Consider the following 22,529-nt stretch of genomic DNA (forward strand, 5'->3'; position numbering starts at 1 on the left):
AGCAAACCCAGGACCCCTGCATTGGGAGCATGGAGTCTTAACCACTGGACCATGAGGGAAGTACCTAATATGAGTATTTTATTTTGCTGATTATCCAAAGCTTCTTTTAGCAAAATCCCACCCTGCTGTTTTGTGAATTTAATCGTGTCTCAAGTCAAATCATTTCTTCCCACAAATGCAAGGGTATGATACCTTATTATAAATGAAAATGCCAATTCCTTAGATACTCTCACTAAAGTTCACTTAAATAGTATTCTGTATATACAGCTTTTGAAATTGTTATCTTGTTTCATTGATACATCTTTTCTTCAGTAGAGGCAGTTTTTTTGTTTTGCTTATGTTTTACCCAAGTAGTTTAGATATCACAGGAGTGGACTCAACATTGTGACTTCAGTGGTCTCCTCCAGGCTTAAGGTTACTCTTGTAAGGCAGTAATTTGCTGCTTGACACTTGTGCATTCTGCCATTCTTGCCTCCCCCTGCCTTTTTCTCTCAGGCCTTGTGGTGGTGGTTTAGTCACTAAGTTGTGTCCGACTCGACTCTTGCAACCCCATGGACTGTAGCCTGCCAGGCTCCTCTGTTCATGGGGTTCTCCAGGCAAGAATACTCAGGCCTGGTGGAGCTTAACTTTCCTTGATAAGGCAACAAATGATAAGAGATTTTCTACATTTTTTTTTCAGCCCTCAAGGTCACCCAGTCCTACTCTTGTCCAGTTTAAGTATAGTGATTAGCATTTTCCCAGTATAAGTTACATAGCCATACGTAAAACTAGAAAAATCATTCTCCCCGTAGCAGACTTTCCTACCTTTTACGTTTGCCAGGTTAGGACTAAAAACAAAGATGCAGCTGGAGTTTTCACTCCCAGTGTGGTCCATTCATTTGCATAAATAATTGAGAGTTACTAACTGCTATGTCATGGTAAGAAATTTTCACTTGCATGAAAATGAAGTTGACCTTGAAGTTGACCTTGTTTTCTAAGGGAATCAAAAAATGTGATAAGTTCCTTGAAGGAGGGGGACTGATTGTGTTTTTCCATCTCTTTATAATCCTCGAAGCATTTGACATAGTTGGCTATAAGGTAGATAACAAATAACTTGTTGAAATAGTATTTGTAGGACACTGGAAACCAATTAAACCATAGTCATTTTGAGATAAGAGAATCATTCTTGTTTATATGTCAACTTCTTTGTGCTGTAACATGTAAGGTACTAAAGGTTATCTTTCTAGCAATGTCGTCATCCATGTGAAAATTAGAATTGTTTACTTTGCTTCATATGCTTTTATTTTTTATGACATGCCGACCCATACTGATTAAACACCTCTTTTCTCAGATGGAGGCCAAAGTAAAGGGGACACTAAGTTACCACGGAAATCTCAGTGACTTCGCAGCAAGCACAGGAGACGACACACTTGGCTGGCTGTTGGAACCTACCTGATGGGAAAGTACTCGTGTGGTCATAGGGCTGCTGTTCTGTCGATGTTTACATTCTCTCGTCCCAAGCACTGTGGTGAGGAGGAAAAAGAAAAGAAAACATTACTTGAGTAAAGCCAGGTGCAGGAGGAAGAAATGCTTTTGTGCAAAGTTAAGTGTGACCTTTGGTCTCTTCTAAAGAAAGACAAAGTTACCATATTAACTGACTTGAAAGAGACTCAGTTGTCAAACCCACAGAAATACAAATTTGATTTTTCCCTGGGCAGGAAGAAGGAAATTTGAGGATTTGGGTAAACTCCATCCATCCTGGGGGTTGGATCTGAACACTTGTAGACATAGTTGCATAATAAAAGGCAGTATACCCCAAATTAGGCCAGTTTGTCAGGAGTAATGGTCATGTCTGAGTGGACTATGCAACAAATTTTCCACAAAAAAAATTTAATGGTCCTATGTCTGATGCAGACAGTAGCTGAGTATAAATTATGTACCCTCAAAAATCCTGAACAAACTTGAATCTTCTCCAATGTGTAGCAACTCCTGTGTAAATCAGTGGACTAAAGATGCTTCAGGAACGTTATTTTAGCACAGTGATATATATTACATTTTTTTAAGTCAAAAAATTGAGGCTGTTGCTCATAACAGATGAAACTTAGATGTCCCCTTTTTGTAAAAGGGTCAATTACATCTTCCATTCAGAAGCAGGTACTTAACTCTCTCCTTCAGGTGATTTGTGCATCTGGTGTTGACTGGTTAATTCTTATTTCCATTCTTGATGTTAAAATGTGACTTGTGTTCACATTTTCCTCTTGAGAAATGGGGATCTTTGTTGTAGGACTGCAGCTTTGGTCCACTTAGCCTTTGCAGGCCTGCCAGTATGAATTGTCAATTTCCCCCAACATCACTTTAGTTCAGAACCTCTCTTTCTGTTTTTTTTTTGCTAGTGGTATTTCAGGTGATTATTAACTATTGATATAAACAGGTATAAGTGTGTATTGGAGTGCTTCTTCATTGGTCATTCAAACGGCATATATGTGTTTGGGGGGAATTTTGAAGATGGTATTTTAAAGGGAGGAATTAAATTAGGATCATTGTGTACAGGGGATTATTTTTATAACAATCAGTGTATTTTTACTCCCTATATCCACTGTAGTGAAACTGATTTGGAGCATTTGAAATTTTAAAGTTTTACTAATACTTAGAGTATTGATATATGAGTAAACCTGCAGATAATAAGACTCCGTTACTAGAGCTTCCTCATGCAAATTGCATGTTCAACAAAGGATGTTAAGGGAGAAATTTATAGTGTTTGGATACATTTTGTTGACTTTTTTCACCACATCATTGTTCTAGTCTTTTTCTTCCTGTTTAGGCTTCTGAATGTTTTCAAACTGTTCACAAGAATGGTGTAAGCTTGGTCCATTAATAATGCCAGACACCTAAAAAAATTGCACCAGATTGGTAGTAGCAAGATTTCTTACATATGTTTTCATTACAAGTCACCCAACACCATTAATATTTATCCAGATAAGGGTATTAATCAGGCCCTTTTTTCCTTTCATAAGCAAAAGTTCCAAATAGGCTTTAGGACTGTGAATAAATTAACACAGAATACTTTAGATCTGTAAGCCCATATTTTGACTTCAGAGTCACATTGGCTTACTTTACAGCAGAAAAAAAAAGTTAATAACTGAAAACTTTAGTTCCAAGAACTTGTTACAATAAGGGGAAAGGGTTATTTCAAAGGAATCATTGATATAATTACTTGCCTCTAAGAATTTATCAGTAAAGCAAATAAGAATGTTCTGTCAACCCTGGTAGATATTTGGAAGGATACTGGGATGTTGCAGATATGTTTGATTTGAATGGAGAATGTTTGATTAAAGTTTGTTCGGTTTTTTTTACCCAGGGAAGCTTACCCAGTTCTTGAGTTCTTCCATTGTAGCATACCTCTTGCTTTTATCTAATTTAGAGGGGGAAAAAAAGTCTGCTAATCTTTAAGAATTTTCCTTTGAGAAGCCACCTTCATTTTACTTCCCTGAACAAGGAGAGAACACAATGCAGATTTGTCTCTCTTCTGGTGGAGGGTGGTGCATGTGTTCATCTGTGTGTGTATTTTTGTACACATATGTTTATTGATAGATGAGTTCAGTGGTAGTTTAAGTTGAGGAATGACAACTTTAATTTGTTAAACCCATCAACTCTGAATCACACTGTCAGGCGAGTGTATGCTCCTCGGTCCTTTGTCTCGTCACAAGAAAGATTTGGAGTGACGACACCATCCGAAGACCGCCCCCGCCTCCCCCCCCCCAATGATTCTGTCTTCATTCGAGAAGAGTGGGATTATCAGTTCCTCCCCCATATCGTTTTATAAACACCTGAGGGCCCTGGGCTCTGAGGCCTCCTCTGTGAAGATTTTATTCTGTTCTCTTCAATCCTGATTCTGTGAGAACTGCTGCCTCACCCCCGCCACATTTTCACTAGCTTCATCCATTTCAATCAAGACTGCCCTTTTATGTTGTACAAATGAAATAAACATCCTTATATTTCTTAAAAAGTATGATCAAAGAGTTACTGCATGTAAATACCTATTTCTTTTCTAGGTCATAACATTGAAAGTGGTGTCCATACTGTACAGACACCTATTTTTACAGCTTTTCTTACTAAAAACATACATACAAATCAGTTATTTTTTAGCACAGAGGCTTGTGACTCATATTCTATTTTTGCACTTGAAAATCAAATTATGTTATTTTTTAAAAGTGGAGAGTAATTGGAAAGGCTATAGAGCAGTGTGTCTTTTCTGAAGAGCATTAGCAACATCCCGTTGTAAAGGTAGTCAGCACACAGTTACATCCCATGCCGTGGGATTCTTGATTCAGGAAAAGGAAACTGTTTTCAACGGTCTTGTATTTTAAATTGCCTTCGCTGACGTATAAGCTGTTACTGTACATACAAGTTAATCCTCAGTATTCACAAGCAATAATGAATGATCAGCAGAGCTGTCTCCAGAGATAGCAGTGCTGAGCCTCGGCTGGAGACTGAGAGCAAAGTGTCAAGCTCATTCAGAGCCTCCACAATTGACGTAAGCAATAATTTCATTACCAGTCAGTTATAATTCTTTCTCATCTGCTTCTGAGATCAGAGGGTAAAGGAAATCATGATTTTAAAACCAACTGAAGAGATTAAGTATTGGGGGAAGAAGTGAAGTTCATCTGAGGTCCCCAAGTCTTGATTTTGAGGGACTCAGAGCATTGTGTCAGCACATTCCTTCATGCCTGCCACCCCTTTGATGGATGTTGTTAGCCCAAATTTCTTTCTTTCTTTTTTTTTTTAATATCATAGAAGCTCAATAGGGTTTATCATATCACCCAGCTAGAAGGAAGAACCGGGCACACACCTGTTTGAATGCTGTGGGTTTGACACCTGTATGAAAACAACTTCTACAAAATGATTTTTAACCCAGGATTTTTTTTCCCCCCAAAGCAGATTTAAATTGTTTACTACCCAGATTTGGAAAGGGCAGACACCTCTAATCTTTCTCCTCTCGTTGCTCTCTACCACACCCCCTTTCCACCTCTACTTGGTTCAAGACATTTTCTGAAATGGAATTCTACTGTTATTCAAACTACCATTGATTACGCGAATACTGTGTCCCTTGGGATCATCTCTTAGAACTCCAATTAATCTATCAGATTTGCTGCTACATTTGTAAAATGAACTTTGCCTGTAATGTTCAACTTCAATTTACAGTTCTTTATTTCTGGGAGGCTTTGTCGTATACTTTGACCCATGTATAGAATTAGGATACTTTATTTTAAGGGTGTTACCATAAAAGCACACTGGTCCTTGTATTCTTTTCATCATTTAGGTTTTGAATTTTTGTTTGCTCTTTTTGTTGGTTGATGTTTATTTTGTCCTGTTTTAGATTAGAAGAGTGAGAGAAATCTACAATCAGGCCAAACTTGAGAACTTGCCCTGTGCTTCAGCACTGTAGTTTCTGCTGACCTTATGTTCTCAGAAGGGCACTTTTACTTGCTGTTGTGCATGTATGGTGGTTTTTGTTTGTCTGTTGTTTTGGTTTTTGCTTTTAGCGGGCTTTTGTTTTTGTAATAATGATGCAGAAGAAAAATGCAGTAGTAGGTAAATGATTAGAAACATGTTAGACAGTTTTATTTTATAAAATTTAAGAGGAAAGGTTTAACTCTGTAAATCATTTCTTAGCTCTGGTAAAATGGCTTATATTATTCCTCTAAAGCATATTCAATTCAGGCTTTGTCTTTGTTAAGTGCCTTTTTTTCTTTCTTTTTTCCCCTCTTTTGAAACTGTTCTCAGATATCCTAAAGTACAGGCTAATAACGTCAGGGGATTCAGGAGGAAGAATCTCAGAGTTGCCAAGATCATGTCATGCTGTAATATTCTTCTTCTTTATATGTATATGGATATATGTGTAAGATACACACATACATGCATACATATATATGTGTGTATATTTGTATACATATGTAATATATATATATATATATATATATATAACTAGTAGCTGCTGTACCATTGCATCCTTTCCAAGCACTCCCCTATTTTAATGTTTGCAAAATTTCTGCCTTGTTTATTCCATTGCCTTTAGTTGATTTGAATGGGTAGATTGGGAAATTGTCTTCTCACAAGATACTGTCTTCGCCCTTTGAATATCTGTTTGTAGAAGTTAACAGGAACAACAGCTACATATAAAATAAGTCAGTTATTATAACTAAAATAAATTTAGTGGACTCATTGTCTGTTCCTGGAGTAATCCACTGCTCTGTGCCCTTCAGACTTGGCATGTGTAATACTAGAGAAAGCATTGGGATAACAAGAGTCTTTCCAGGTCAAGTTGATAAGGTACATGATGGCAGGCAAGGCTAAAGACATGGGAGAGCTAGAGTTAGAACCATGGTATTGTTTCTGAGTTTTGAAGCAAGTTAGCAACTTTGTCCATGTTAAAAATGCATCATATACTCTTCTGGAAAATGGGTTTTGAAGAATTCATATAGCTGCATATCTGTCAAAAGGGTAATAAACTTAGAAGTAGAAGGACTTCAGATATGGAGGGAAACACTTATATAACCCATGGCATTCCTGAGAGAGCTTCAGTTTTCTCATTTGCCGAATAATTACATTTGGCCTAATATGATTTAATGGTTATTTTTGTTTCTCCCTTGAGCAAAATAACATAATACCAGTAATTAGTGTTCATCTGTTTCTTGTCGAAAACAGATGTGACATGTGAAGGGAGACTAAGTTGAACCAATCCTCAAAATCCAGTATAAATATGTCTAGTAAATGCCCCCTTTTAAATACATTTTAACTGAGGAGACTGGTGGCCAAAAAGGAGAAAGCAGAGGCTCCTGGCAATGTTACTTGACAGCAAGACTGTTATCAGGTGGCCTCAGGTCAGTCATGTTACTCTTTGATTATTGTGTTTAGGGGGAATATCGTTTAACCTTTGTGCCTCAGATTACCCATTAGAAAATTGGGTATGATAATATTCACCTACCTCCCAGGAATATCAGAGACTTTTTCAAAAATATTTTGAGTTTTTCTAAAATGTCCTATATAATTTAAAAAAGTATTATCATCTTCCTGCAGAGGCTAAAAAAATGTTTCCCTATGATGGGTATAAAAAGCACCATATGATTTTTAGGTTTAAAAAAATCACTGGAATTCTAATTTAGATACATATGTGTTATTTAAACATATTATATTTGTGGTTGGATAAAATGCTTAGTTTCAGGTTAATAAGAGGGGAGGGGTAAATAACACTAAGTTTCCTAATTATAAATAGTTTTTTTTTTTTTTTAAGCTGTTCATGGTATTATTACATGTGTGATTTTTGCCAAGATTGTGGAGCTGAAGCTAGCTAAAGCGTGAATGATTGGTTACTAGAGTTGATTAATGATCCCAAATGTTTTATCTGCCTCACTTTGCCATGTTCTCAGCCTAATTTCCTTATATTACTTGTTTAGTGATGGATATAGCTAAGCTTTTAACTTTCTAAGAATGAATGGGGGTCTCCTTCTTACGGAGATTGTGTACTGTTCCTGTAACCATAGGTTTATCCAGCTTTGCACTGAAGGGGCAAGCACTACACACAGCCTGCTAGGTGTACTGTAGCCAGTCTACCTGTGTAATTTATGCTTCTTTAACGTGAAAGAGTGGGAGCCATCAACTGCTCAGGTTGCAGAAAAATGGGAGAGAGGAGGCAGGTTTCTCTTCCTAGCTGGAGCAGCTGTGGGAAGGGTGGGAGCACAAAGAAATATATTTTTCCCAGCTCCAGGGAGGAGAGGAAGGTCATCTTATCCTACCCTCCATCAAGTATATGAAGCAGTAATACATAGAATTTTCCTTTTATCATTTAAAACAGTAACAACAGGAAACATTGGATGCTGCTTCTATGTTAGCGCTAGATGCTGAGCACCATTTGCGAGGAGATGTGTGTAGACTTTGTAGCACATATTCAGGGTCAGGAAGGAGAATGTCAGGGGATTAGGAACAAATGATCCAGTGTGAGTGAGTAGGGAGAAGGCCCCAGGCCCAAGTAGACAAAGCCTCTGAGTTAATTCCCAGAACTGGCTGAGGCCCATTTACTCTCTAGTGACAGGACGTTTTTCCTTAAAAGTCACTTTTTGGTTTTTTGTTGTGTTTTCCAGATAAAGCCTTAGTTAGTAGCCTCTAAATATCAACTATGCAGATAAACATACAAGTTTTCCACATTCTTCCTTTTTTCCATTCTTTAAATAACAGATGTTAATTAAGACTTCTACCCAAAGAAATAAGGCATAAGGGTTTTGTTGAATGTGTGTTTGTTCCTCTTGGGAAAATTAATGGAAACATAAAAATAGAGATATTTTTTGTGTGTCCATCTGTCTTAAAATGTGAACTTTATATTCAGAAACTAAGTACAGATTCTGGTGCACACTGTAGTTGGAATCATGGAATGTTTTCGGGTTATTAAGATAAAACCATCCCAGTGTTCAATTCTGAGAAAGTTTTATTCTCTGGCACAGTGTTCAGGTTTGTGGAGCTAATAAACAGATGGTCATACTATCATTACAAAGTGGCGTTAAATATTAATGTCAGATTCTCATTGTTTCTTTACTTTCTTTAGTTTTCATTCTTCTTTTCTCTAATCTGAGCCCTCAAGTTAACCATTGCATCAGCCAGTGGCTGCACTAGAATAAAAGTTGTTGAGAGTCTGGGGAGGAAAGCTTCAACTTTCACCTCCTTTTCTCATCCGTGTTGGTCATCTACGCTGGGTCCCCACTGAATTTGAAAGTAAAGACTGCAGGCGTGTTGTAGGAGACTGTTTACTTCCCAGCACACTCAGACAGGGACTGGTAGGATTTTAATCAGGCTGCCTTTGAATAACTTGATATTTTTCTCAGATATTCCCAAAGTACCATTTGCTTGAAAGTAGCTATTTGTGATCTTTATTTAATTTCCTCATACTGTAATATGTAATACTTCTGCTTTTCAGACTTTCTTTCATATGTCCATTTTAGAGCAGGTTAGTACTTCAATTTTGGACACTTTTCCGAACTGTTACCCAAACAGGTCAAGAATACTTAATAAATAAATAAATAAATAAATCTCAGTAGTATAATTAAGGGGGTCTATATGCCCAGGACTTAAAATCATCACTGGTGACGTGAATTTTTTTTCTCTTTTCCTTTGTGTTAAAAATAGATTTCTCTACTATATAATATAGTAGTAGCTACATTACATGGCCTCCTCTTGATACTTTTCAAGGTTATTCAAAAGAGAACTCTTATTTGTTTTTATTATTTGTTGGGCTCTTATTTCACATAATAGTCTGCCTTGCTTCTTTTCATTAATTCCTCTGGAATAAACCTACTTTACAAAGGTCTGCGTCAGAAAGGCCACATGAATCCTAAGTACCAATTTTAGGTTCCTCAGAAAATGCTCCATATATTATTTGTTACTGTTTTGCCAATAATAATATAATTCTATTTTATCTTGTCTAGTTTTAAAATATTTTGTAACAAAGCACTAATGGAAACCTAATTGAAACACAAGCAAGGTGACTATTACCTTAGATAATGTGAAGATACTCTGTTTTTTAATTTGACAGTTCCATCTGCCCTCCAAGCATTTAGGAGTTGGCAGTAACCAAGACTAGCCAAGTGGCATATTCTTCTGTGTGACAACCTGCTACATTACATTTCACACTCTTCTGGCCATAAACTTCTCTCCTCTTTTGCTTCCCTCATCTGTTTGCAGGGGTCGTGAGCCCTGTGCCAGCATATTGGGTTTTCTTTCCTGTCCCTGTGAAATTACCAAGAATTACCCCCAATTTTGGCCAGAGGCATTAAAAGAGAAATTATTCTCAGTTGACAGAGTTATTACTGTTTTATATAGGTAGTCGGAAAGTTGACCAAGTTTGGCCAACTTTTAAAATCCTGGCTATGCTTACATAATTAATTACATAGACCTTCTGAGACTTGTAGATAAGCAAGGGGCCCTTGCACCAGTAGAGGTAGGTTTTCCAACATACACACAAGTTTTTTGGCCAGCCTCCAGAGAAGGGATTCATGCTTTGTACTGCTCTTTTGTTGGCTGTCATTCAAAAATTATAGAATGTATCAAAAATATATAATTGTTCTTAAGAGTATGTAAATCTTGGGGCTTGCCCTTCCTTGTCTGTTGCTTGCTAAACACTGGCAAGCTGAAAAGGAAAGGAAATCTCTGGCTGGTGAAAATTTTGTGCCCCAAATAATAAGTTAATCAAAGTCTCCCAAGGTAACCAAGTGATGAGTGTTTTCTTTTCTCGTTTATTACAAGCAAGAAAATTTATTTGCAGTTGTAAAAATTAGCGTGGGACTGCAGACCGATTTGCTATAACTGATTGAAAATAAGGATTCTGATTTTTAGTCTGAGTAAGCACATATTTCCAACTCTTGCAGTATGAATTTTGATAAAGGAAAGACTTTTGTTTGGTAACAGAAGGAAAAATGGGACTTATTTATACAGTGAATGTTCACTCTATAAAGGAATGTCCTTCCGGTTACACAGCATCTTCTTTCTTGAGCCACCTCCCCGCTTTATATAGATGCCAACAGGTTTTACAATGCATCGTGAAGGAAGGAGCCTAAATAATTGCTGCTCCTCTGGGTGAAAGGCCCTGACTACCATATTGCAGTTGTTTTTAGGGAGGTGCGTTTTTGCTAACTTGAAGGGATATGCTGTATTTTAAATTTAAATATGTGTGACTTAATATTTTGGGAATTTTTTTTTCCTCCTTTAAAACTGGACCTGAACACAGCTTTGAGTTGATATTTGTAATAATCTCAGGACCTGAAAGATTGTAGCATTTAGTGTGTCTTAAAAATTATGTACTGTACCAGCCATGGATTTTTGTAAATATACCTGTCTCCCTTTTTTGTATTATTTTAGTAAAAAAAATAATAATAAATTTAAATAAAAGGGGGTGGTGATGACATGTGAATGGGTGTGGGTATGTATGTGTGTATGTTTGTATAAGGCTCTTTTGAGATGAACTGGTGCTTGTTTAATTTCCGGCTCTAATCAGAGCAGGAATATGGACAAACTGCTGCTACCGAACCCTGCACTGAGCCTAGATGTTTCCATTGTGTTTCCTCGTGACTGATCAGGAAATGATCAGACTTCTGATCATTCTTCTTCCCAGTGCCATCTTGCCTTTGAATTCTCAGTTCTACACACTTTTTGAACTTTAATGGTAAAGCTTTCCAAACTTTGGGCAGTTTGCTGGTCTCTAGTTTTTAGAGAGCTCTTGTCACTATTTTCTAAGAAGAAAGGAGGACAGGTAAAAATTTTTATCCCCCCCAAAAAAATCACATTTCATAAAACCCTGATGATTTTTGGATATGTGAGAGGACTTAAACATTCCTAGATGTGGATCTTGTGAATTTAGTAAATTGACCCCATTGATATATATACTCCTTCAGTGCAGGGATTTTTTTTTTTTTTTTTTTTTCCGCAACAGCCTTGCTCATATTCCAAGTGTAGCTAAGCAAACCCCTGTTTTAAAGCAGGAGCCTTATTTGATTGTGTAGATGTTTTCCTGTCTATCCTTTACGACAGGGCCTTTTACATGAGTGTTTTTTCTTTTTGTATGTGTTACGTGTTGTTGTATTAAATAAAGAGGAATGTACATATTATTCTTGTGTCTGTTGTATCATTGAGTTAACTTGAATTTTAATATCTCATTCTTTCAGTGGTCCTGGAGTATCTCTTGCCTCTCACACTGTGCTGGGCAGTATGGGATATAGAAATCAGGGAATAGGCCCTACCCTACATGTATTTACAAATAGTCTGCAATCATATGACTAGTTAAAAGACAGCAGTTCAAAATCTGTCACAAAGGTGTGGTCCATGGCCACTTGCCACTTGAGTTCAGAGCAGGGGAGAAAATGGGCTGGAAAGATCTGAGGAGACCTTGTCAGGTTGATGGCGTTTGAACTGGGCCTTCCTGGATAAATGGGATTTGACTGGGAAGGAGGAAGAGGGAGCATCCTGAGCAGACTTAGGAAGAAACAGGAAGGAGGCCAGGCTGGTGTGAGGTGGGTTCTGGGGTGACTAGAGGAAGCCAGACTGTGGGAGTCCTGGAATGCAGGCCTACTAGGTTCTTCCTTCAGCTTAGAGGGTGTGTGCCTGTGTACGCGTGCCTGCCTCCATGGTCAAGGCTTGCAGTTGTAGACACAGGATGCTCACCTAGGGTCAGGGCTTGCAGTTGTAGACACAGGATGCTCACCTAGGGTCAGGGCTTGCAGTTGTAGACACAGGATGCTCACCTAGTTGCATAGGTAAGCATCTTTTAGTCTTACTTGTAGAGGACTTCTTTAGGGAAAATATTGGCATGAGAAAAAAGTGAAAAAAAGAATTTAACCTTAGAAATCCAGGTAGGGAGTGGGAAAGAGGGTGAAAAGATAGCAATTTGTGAGAGAAGTTGAACAGTTTTGTCATTTATAAGTGTATATGTGCATATAAGATACAGAAAAGAACATATGCCCTCAAATATAAACAGTCCTGGTATTTAAGTGTATTTTCAGTGCACTGTCATTAAGATGAAGAAGTTTAAAGACATGGGCCTCAGGCAGGGTGGAGAGGGTAGGCTGCAAGTGCTTTTACGAAAAACTAGCAACATTTAAGTCTAGTTTTGCAAAAGTGTGTTTTTGGGAGTAACAGCCCCTCAAGAAATCTGTAGCTAATTAATCTGACTACCATCTTGCAAATGTGGATTAACATATTTAAAGTGCCATTGTTAAACAGGATTTTTTAAAGCCATAATTTCCTCAAGCTTCTTTGTGGAATACTTTTTTTCATGTGACTTTGATTAACATTACATTATGTAAGGCATGTGAAGCACTTAGCACAGTGACTCATAGTGAGTACTAGATAAATGTTAGCTTTTATTATCATTTATACTAGTTCTGTTTTATTATGGATTATATGGTATATATATATATTTTTTTTTTGAAGTTTTTAAGAAGAAAAAACATGGCCCAAGGAATTAAGAATTTCAGAATAACCAAGTCAATTTAGAGCCAAGAATTAAACAGAAATGCAGCCTATTCTCTGAGGCTGAATTGAATGAGGGACAGATGTCCAGAGGGGTTGGTTCACAGGAGTATAGAAAACTGAAGCAGCAAGTATGTTTTATACTTGTCCATGTAGTCAAGAAATCGTCTCCAACCTTAGCTTTGGTGCAGAAAAGTGTCTGTGGCTAGTTAGGAAAAGCGACAACTGTAGATGGAGCTCAAAGGCAGAAGTTAACTTTGTTTTTACAAACATATTCTAGGGGGAAAAGGGATGTGTACAAAGGTTTCTGTACAAAAGGGACTCATACAAGGGTGTTCATGTGTGTTGTTCATAATAGTAAAATTTTGAAACAGCTTAATGTGCTGGGGAGGGGTTCGTTGAGTGAATAAAATCACACTACTAAATAAAATTGTTTTAAGATAAATGATCAAGATGTCCATGTATTATTAATAAATAAAAGAGCAGTTATAAGTGTTAATGCACATACATAGGCACAGAAGGAAAAAAAAACATGGACATACATGTTCTTCAAAATACAAAGAATGGTGAGATAAGTGCTTTTTTAAAAATCTTTTTACATAAGTGGATTTTCAATGAACGTGGATACTATGAATAAGTGTTTTGGTTTGGGAGTTTTGTAAAGAAACAAAGAGGTGGGCTTAGTTGTAGAAAAGGGGGAAAAAAATAGGAAGGAGCCTCTTGCTATCTAATCACTGGGAGAAGGGAAAGAAATAATTTATTTCTTCCACTCAGACCCCAAAATTGGATCTGGTTTAGAGGGAAGACGCAACTGAACTGCTTGATATAAAGATTGTAGGGGGAAAGATTATTCTTACACTTGGTTAAAAGAAAAAATACCAAATACATGATTGTACAGTGAATGCAAAGCATCTTTCCTACCCGTTGTCCCCCTTTTTATTCCCCGGACCAACCACTGCTACCAAGTTCTCCAGTTAAAAGTATAAATATGTATCCAACTTTTTAACATTATCTTGGAGGTTATTCCATGTCAATATATAGAGATCTGTCTTTACTTGTTGACAGTTCATATAGTATTCCATAGTTACAGTACCACAGTTATTGATGAATGGTTAGATAACTGTTACAGGTCAAATTGTGCTATCCTTTAGGTATTTGGTGTCTGTATGCATAACCAAACCAGCAGTCACAGGCTTGTTTTGTAGTGGATAATAAGGACTGACATTCCAGATTTGAAACTCAAGTGTCTGGAATCTGTGACATTGCTTCATATCCATGTAAAGTCTTGAGGAATACTTGAGAAAATAAATATTTTTTTAAAGAGTTTTGAAAATTGGAAGTAAAAGCAGAAGAACTGATTCTGGGTGCTCGAAGGATTGCATTACATTGCAGGTGAGATCATGAGTTTTTCAAAGGGCAGTGACAGGTATATCGGCTCGTATGATGGTTCTTCCTCATCGGAATGTGCCCTGACGTGGCTTGTTTTTTTTTCTGTCTCTGTGTATATTTGCCTCGTCTGTGTCCCTGTGTCTGTCCCTTCGCTATTTCCCCACTATCGTTTTTGTACTAGGGTGGCACAGCGTGCAGAACAGGCTGACATTAGACTTGGGCTCTGAGGTCCACTTTATGAAGGTGGCACTTCAGACAAGATGTGGCTCCCCGTTCAGCCTCCTCCTTTCTGCAGGGAAAGATTCCCAGTGGTGGGTTTTGTTGTTGAATCAGGAGACGAGGTATGGGAAGCACCTAGCACAGTGCCTCGCACATGAGAGCTGACACAGGGTGGCTGCTATTCTGCCTCTTTTCTGCCTCTCTTTGCCCCCCGTTAATTCATGCTTCCTCTTGCTCTGATTTCCCCAAATATAGAAGTGAAACCAGTATTTTTAAAAAATCTTAAAAAATATATATTTAAAAGTACAGGAGTGGATATAAATACCAGTTAAAATTCTTCCATCACACGTGTCAATCCCTTGGCATAAAAAGTAAAGGGAGACTGCTCTAAAAGTCTATTAAGCAAAACAATTGAGGGAATCTTTTGGTTCATGTAATGAGCAGTCTAGAGGTAAACCTAGCTTTGTTGCTGTTCAGTTGCTAAGTCGTGTCAGACTCTTTGCAACCCCGTGGACTGCAGCATGCCAGGCTCCTCTGTCCTTCACTGTCTCCCAGATTTTGCTCCGATTCATGTTTATTGAGTCAGTGATGCTATCTAACTATCTAATCCTCTGCCCTTTTTTCACCCCCTTCTCCTTTTGCCTTCAATCTTTCCCAGGATCAGGGTCTTTTCCAATGAGTTGGCTCTTCCCATCAGGTGGCCAAAGTATTGGAGCTTCAGCGTCAGTTCTTCCAGTGAAAATCCAGGGTTGATTTCCTTTAGGATTGACTGGTTTGATCTCCTTGCAGTCCAAGGGACTCAAGAGTCTTCTACAACACCACAGTTCAAAAGCATCAATTCTTCAGTGTTCAGTTCTCTTTATGGTCCAACTCTCACATCCATACATGACCACTGGAAAAACTAGCTTTGACTACACAGACCTTTGTCACCAAAGTGATGTCTCTGCTTTTTAATATGCTGTCTAGTTTTATCATAGCTTCTCGCCGTCCACACTGATTGGAGTCCAAGTCACTGCTTCCACTTTCTCCACTTGTATTGAAGAGAAGTAAAGCTTGAAATAAAGCCATGAAGAAAAATAAAGCTTTATCCAGTGATTCAGTCTCACCTCTGTCTCTGCGCTTGCACTCAGAGTGTCAGGGTTCACACATAACCCTCTGACAATCACTGCCTCTCCCGTCGTAGTTTGCTGCTGCATTTTCAAACTGTATGTCAGTATGTGTTCTGTATAGTTTATTTCTGCTTTACTTTACCGCAAATGCAAAGCAGTGCATTAATTATGTGCCTTAATCCATAGCACATGGTTTTCATCTCTTAATAGAAGCCCTTGTTTCCTCATTTTATGATAAATTAGGTTTCTCCTTCCTTTCTTACTCCCCCACTCCCTCTATCCCAAAGGTACCCACACTTAGTTTTGATATGCTTCTTGTTCCGCTTCTTTTTAAAAATCCTCTTTCATGTCTTCTAGTAAAGCTTTTAAGTTTTCTCTGTAAAGGTATTGTTCATGTATTGATTTCTAGGTACTTTAGATTTGTTGTTTTTACAAATGGTTATGTTAATCTCTTATATTTTCTAGTGGCTTTCTTGGGATCAGTGCTTTTGATTTCACAAATTGAGTTAGTATCCAGAACTTTACTCTCTTCTTCTAATTACTTGTCTGATTATTAATTTTTCAACTGAGTTGATCATATAATTACAAATAATGTCAGGTTAATTTCCTCTTCCAATTTTTTCATTTCTTTTTTTTGGCCATGCCATGTGGCTTGTAGGATCTTTGTTCCCTCATCAGGTATTGAACCTGGGCCCAAGCAGTGAAAGGGCCAAGTGCTAACCACTGGACAGCCAGGGCTCCCATCTTTGTTTCTTATTTTAATGGGAAAATTTTCTCTTTTAAGTATAGCAATTATTCTATATTTTTGGTATATAGCTTTTATGAAGTTAAAATTCTATTCCTAGTTTTCTGGAAATCTTGTTAAGTATGAGTTGAATTACATCAATTGCTTGTCCCATAGCACCTATATATGATCAATCCACTTGAAGACAATTTCTTAGAAGTGTATTAAAAATTATTTTTATTAAAAAATAAAAGAGATTATATTACATTATAATCTCTGTTGTATCTGTATTTGTTTTCCTGCTCTCATTCTCTGTTTTGTTTATGTGCATCTTCTTCCTTTTCCTTCAGTCTTGGCATATATTGAGTGAATATATGTTCATTATGGTTATATCTATTTTTTCTTTTGTTTTTTCAATTGAAGTATAGTTGATTTACAATGTTGCATTTGTTTTGGTTATATCTTTTTGATATATTTTTGTTTTCAACAATATATAATGTTGCTTATCTTTCTTTATGATATATTTTTGCCCTAATATTAAATGTAATATCCAAGCTATATCCTGAATAGTATTTCATTGTATGAATATATTACATTTTTATATATCCATTTATTAGTATAAATACTTGGGCTGTTTCCACTTTTTGAATATTATGAATAATGCTGCTATGAACATTTGTGTACAAGCTTTTGTGGAATATATGTCTTCAGTTCTTTTGTATATATACCAAGGAATGGTATTCCTGGGCCATATGGTAACTTTATATTTAATTTTTTTGAGGAAACACCAAACTGTTTCCCACAGTAGCTTGACCATTTTACATTCCCAGTTGATGTAAAATATTTTATGTTATAGTATACAATATAGTGATTAATAATTTTTAAGGGTTCTGTTCCATTTATTATTATAAAATATTGACTATATTCCCCATGTTGTATAGTATATCCTTGTAGCTTATTTTATACCTAAGTTGTACTCTACCCACTTCCCTCTCCCCACTTGTAAACACTAGTCTATTCTCTGTTGAGTCTCCTTCCTTATTATATTCACAAGTTTGCTGTATTTTTTAGATTCCATATGTAAGTGATATTACACAGTTTTTTACTTTTTCTGACTCATTTCACTTAAGCAGGAGGGCTTTCAAAGAGACTTTTTGTGCTGTAAATTTTCTAAGGCCTTGTATGTTTGAATATATCATCTTTCTGCCCTTACATTTAAGTAACAGTTTAGCTGGATATAATACTGTTAGGTTATTTTTCTTAGGAAAATATATTCTGTATTCACTTAGAATATATAACTTCACCAGTTTTCTTGTCTCCATTGTATTTTTTAGGAAGACTAGTATAAATCTAATTCTTATGCTTTTGTGAACTTTCTGCTTCTTCTCTCCAGAAGCTTTTAGCATTTTGTCTTTTTAAAATTTTTTATTTTTAATTGGAGAATAATTCCTTTACAATGTTGGGCTGGTTTCTGCTGTCCAACAATGGGAACCAGCCGTAAGTACAAACATATCCCCTCCCTCTTATGTTCTTAAATTTCACGTAATATGTCAAAATTTTGATTTTTCCATAATTTTTCTACTTGGTGCTCTGTGAGACCTTTGGAGTCCTTTTTATCTTTCATTTTTGAAAGTTCTTTCTTATGATTTAAGTATCTCTTCTCTAAATCCATTTTCTCTCTTTCTGGGATTCATATTGTTCAGATATTGACCTTATTATTTCTTAAATGTTCTTTCATATTTTCCATCTCTTTCCAATACCTTCTAAGAAGATTCCTTGAGCTGATCTAGATGATTATTCATTTAGAATATCAGCTAGGTAGCCATTGTTTTTATCCACTGTATTGGGTTTGTTCAGCTATTACATACTTCATATCTATTTCCATTTAGTTCTACATAATTGCTTGTTTCTTACTATTATCCTGTTTGTGAGGATCTTTATTATGCTTAAGTTTTTGGTCAGTGTTGTTTCATTCTGGTTTGTCTAGCACGGCATGTTCCATTTATTGTCTCTCTGTTGTGATTATACTCCTCAAATATCTCATTTTCACGTGTGAGCTTATTTTTTCCTGGGTTTGGCAGCATTCTTAGCTGGTGAAGTGTACTAAAGAGAGAGGCCAAGGTCAGGGCCTTAGCATGTGCTTAGTGGGTTGGGAGCATCAGACCCATAAAGTTCCAGACACCAGAGTCAGATCTTGAACCAACTGTAGGTCCAGTCCTATAGTTTTTCTACTAACTTGCTTATACTGGCCTATTTCTGCATGTGTTTGGTGATTTCTTTTTCTTCTTTTTTTAATGTATCCCTGTACTTTGACTTCGGGCATTCTTTGAGGCCTGGATTTAAAGTGTGTTCCTCTAAAGAGTATTTGAGTTTGCCTCTTCCAGGTTTCTAGGGACATTACCAATCCAAGACCACTTCAAACTAAATGTTCAGCTTAAGGATTTCAAGGCCACAGAGATAGGATGACTTTCCAGCCACATATGTATATGAGTGGTTTACTGCTGGTGGTTAAGAATTCTTGTATAGAAGCTTTTCCCCACATGCCACCCAGCCCTGAGCTGAGACAGAAAAGTCTCCTCTCGATGAGGTCAGGGATATTGTTTTCATTCCCAGCAATAAGGTTAGTTGTTGGGGTTGCCATCATTTTGTAAGAGTTTATTATCTGACCTGGCCTTCCCTGGTGGCTCCGTGGTAAAGGATTGCCTGCCAGTGCAGGAGATAGAGGTTCAATCCCTGGGTTGGGACGATCCCCTGGAGGAAGGAAATGGTAACCCACTCCAGCATTCTAGCCTGGAGAATCCCATGGACAGAGGAGCCTGGCAGGCTACAGTCTGTGAGATCCCAAAGAATTGGACACAACTGAGGAGCATAATAACATGATCTGACCTCCTACAAGGTGATCTGAGGCTTTCTCTTTTTTTTGGACTGCCTAAGGCAAATTAGGGCTTCCCTTGTGGTCAGCTGGTAAAGAATTGCCTGCAATACAAGAGACCTGGGTTCATTTCCTGGGTTGGGAAGATTCCCTGGAGAAGGGAAAGGCTACCCACTCCAGTATTCTGGCCTGGAGAATTCCATGGACTGTATATAGTCCATGATGTCCCAAAGAGTCAGACATGACTAAGCGACTTTCACTTTCACTAAGGCAAACTAAAACCCACACTCTAGGCCACCGGGGTAGCAGGCCACCAGGATTATCCCTCAGGGTAAATGCTACTTTTATTGTTCCATTTTTTCTTTTCTGATTTTTGGTTATTCTGGCTTCTTTTACTCATTCACACTTTGAAAAAAAATATTTTTATGCGTATGGAAATTTCACCCAGCACTTTAACATGTCTTATATTGAGATTTCTCTGCACATCTAATCTTCCACAATGTGAAAAACAAGAGTCTTACAGTAATTTTCAACTTCTAGGAAATATTTCAGAATGTCAGCTAATACCTTTGCACAAAGATTTTCATGCCAGCACTATGTTTAATCAAGAAAATTTAGAGTTCATAAATATCCAACAATAAAGGAAGTGTTAATAAAATTCCTTCTAAATTATATTTATGGGGAATTTTTATAAGCATATTTTTATGGTGCTTTCATGATAAGAGATTAAAGGTATGATTTCATGTTGCAAAAAATAAAACAAGAGTCTTATACATAGTTTCCATAAAAATAGCTATCTCTTTATATAAACATATTTTAAGGTCAAGGTCCCTGTCCTCAGTCATGTCTGACTCTTTGCGACCCCATGGACTGTAGCCCACCAGGTTCCTCTATCCATGGGATTCTTCAGGCAGGAATACTGGAGTGGGTTGCCATTTCCTTCTTCAGGGCATCTTCCTGACGCAGGGATCTAACCCACATCTTTTGCATCTCCTGCATTGGCAGGTGGATTCTTTACTACTGTGCCACCTGGGAAGCCCCATAAACATATATAATATTGAAATTTAACAAATCAATAAGATTATACTTAATATGTAAGGGCAAAGAAACTGCCTGCAGTGCAGGAGACACGCATTCAATTTCTGGGTCAGGAAGATCCCCTGGAGAAGGTAATGGCAACCCCCACTCCAATATTCTTGCTGGGAAACCCCATGGATAGAGAAGCCTGGTGGACAACAGTCCATGGGGTCGCAAAAGAGTCGGACATGACTTAGTCACTAAAACCAAAAAACAAATATTAATAGTTCTGTATTAACTGTACATTCAGGCAGTCCAGTTCACTAGCCATGTTGCCGGCAGTGCCTCCGGCCTCCTGACGAAAGAACGGGGGTTCCATAAGGAAGGTCTGACAATGGTACCTTCATTTACTAAAGTGGGACTCTCTCTGTGTCAGTTTCACCAGAAACCCCAAAGGCCAAGAACAAAACAGTAGGTGCCAAGTCCATCCACGTTCTAAAGGGAAGGGGAACTAGTTTACCTGTGCGCCACGTGCTAAGAGACTGTGAAGCGGATTCTGGGAAGCACCAGCTCATTGCTGGGACGGATGAGCTGGCTCGGCACCTGCCTCCAGGCTCCGTGAGAGAATGTGAGAAGATTCCCCTGGAAGCAGTTGTCAATATGCTGGACGTTTCCCTTCTGCTGCCCAAGCAGGAGAGGGTGGGGGTGCTTCCTCTTCAACTCGTGCCAAATGAGGGGGCCCCTCCGCAGGACCGTTTGGAGGGCTTGACCCACCTCCGGTGGAATCTGAGGACATGGGAGTCTGTCTCACTCCTTTAAAAGTCTAAAGACAAGTGAGGAGTAGCTGACTAGCTCCTGGAGAAGACAGAAAGAAGGCTGCATGGGGAGTGGCTTACACTGCCAAAGTTCCCGAGTTCCTGTGGGTCTGATGTGGTTCTCAAGAAAGGGAACCAGATTTGCTCATTTTAAGAAGGAACCCAGCCAAAGGGAACACCTGGATGGATGAAATGACTTCAGTGGGGGGCGGATTCTGGAAACTTAAGTGGCCAGTGCAGGCATCCTGAGTAACTAGAGAAGACATGGCCCACAAGGGAACTGCAGCTGAGAGATCCCCAGAGAGAAAGTATTGAGCTATAAAAAAAAAGAAGCAACGCTGGAATCTGCTGCTCCTAGAGGACATGGACACCAGCTTCTCTCTCTACCATCTCTTCTCTCCCGTGCTGCAACTGCGGCTGGAACAGCAGCCAGCAAGGAGGCAAGAGGGACTGAGAAACAGAAATGACCCTGACCCTGATCCCCCTTCTCTTCACATTTCCCGGCTGGAGGAGGAGAGAAGGTTAACTCAAAACTGGCATTTGCAGTTTTGATCTGATACTGGATGAGACTGGTTCATATCTTAAAAAAAGACTGTTTTTAAAATGATAACTCTTCAACCTGTTTGTCACCTAAGAGATAAAAAGCCGTGAATTTCATCCCAGCATAACAAATCATTACAGCAAGTGTGTAGGGGCACTCCTGAGAAAACAACGTTGCTTTCTGTTTATAGAAATCCAGCTTGTTCCAGGAAGAGTTTACATTTGAAGAGCCGGTGAGTAGTTTAGGGGAGATGGAGAACTAGGCTGTATCCTGCAGGCCTAAGTGCTCATCTTCAGCCTGTGGCAGCCTCAGCTGACAAGGGGAGAAGTTTTATGGAAACAAGTCTGGAGTTTTAATGTTAAACAGGTTGAACGTTTTAAAAAACCAAAGCGGGGTCGGGGGAGGGGGGAGGGGAGGAAAAAAAATAATTGCCTGTTATTCCCTGGAAAAGCTATGTGAACCACCCACGATTTCATGCCAGAGAGGAGGAAGTCCATGAGCAGCAGTGGTGGGAGGGATAAATTGCTTTCTGCTTACATCTAGCAAGTCTGGCTTGCTGGTTAATAGCAACCTTTGCTTCTGAGTGTTATAACATACTGCAGTCTATATGCTACAGGGTGTTATTGGTAAGGTTAACCTCTTTAAAAGTAAGACCTTTAAAAAGCAGAAACTACTATGTAATGGGAAGTAGACTACATAAAAACACATAAGCTACACTGATGCAGTGATTAGCTTGCTGAAAAGGATTTACAAGAGCTGTCTAACTTAGAATTTACCTATTTTTCTTTTACGAAAGGGGCGAGTGTTTCACACTTGCTGTCCCTTTCTGTGATGACAAGAGGCTCAGGAGTATGCT

The 22,529-nt window shown here is 38.2% G+C and overlaps 1 protein-coding gene across 3 annotated transcripts in view; it reads left to right on the forward strand.

Moving 5' to 3' along the window:
* UBN2 (ubinuclein 2) overlaps positions 1–22,017 on the forward strand; it is a 90,512-nt gene extending 68,495 nt beyond the window's left edge. For 2 of the 3 annotated variants that reach the window (XM_061165891.1, XM_061165889.1), the window contains exon 17: positions 1,331–11,627. In XM_061165891.1, the coding sequence (XP_061021874.1) occupies positions 1,331–1,380 (50 nt within the window). In that variant the 3' untranslated portion in view covers positions 1,381–11,627. Of the gene's footprint in view, positions 1–1,330; positions 11,628–20,753 lie in introns of those variants that run through there. The other variant, XM_061165890.1, reaches the window with a different exon arrangement.
* The last annotated feature ends 512 nt before the right edge of the window (positions 22,018–22,529 follow it).

The sequence above is a fragment of the Dama dama genome, chromosome 18 (genome assembly GCF_033118175.1).
Source record: "Dama dama isolate Ldn47 chromosome 18, ASM3311817v1, whole genome shotgun sequence".
Lineage (NCBI taxonomy): Eukaryota > Metazoa > Chordata > Mammalia > Artiodactyla > Cervidae > Dama > Dama dama.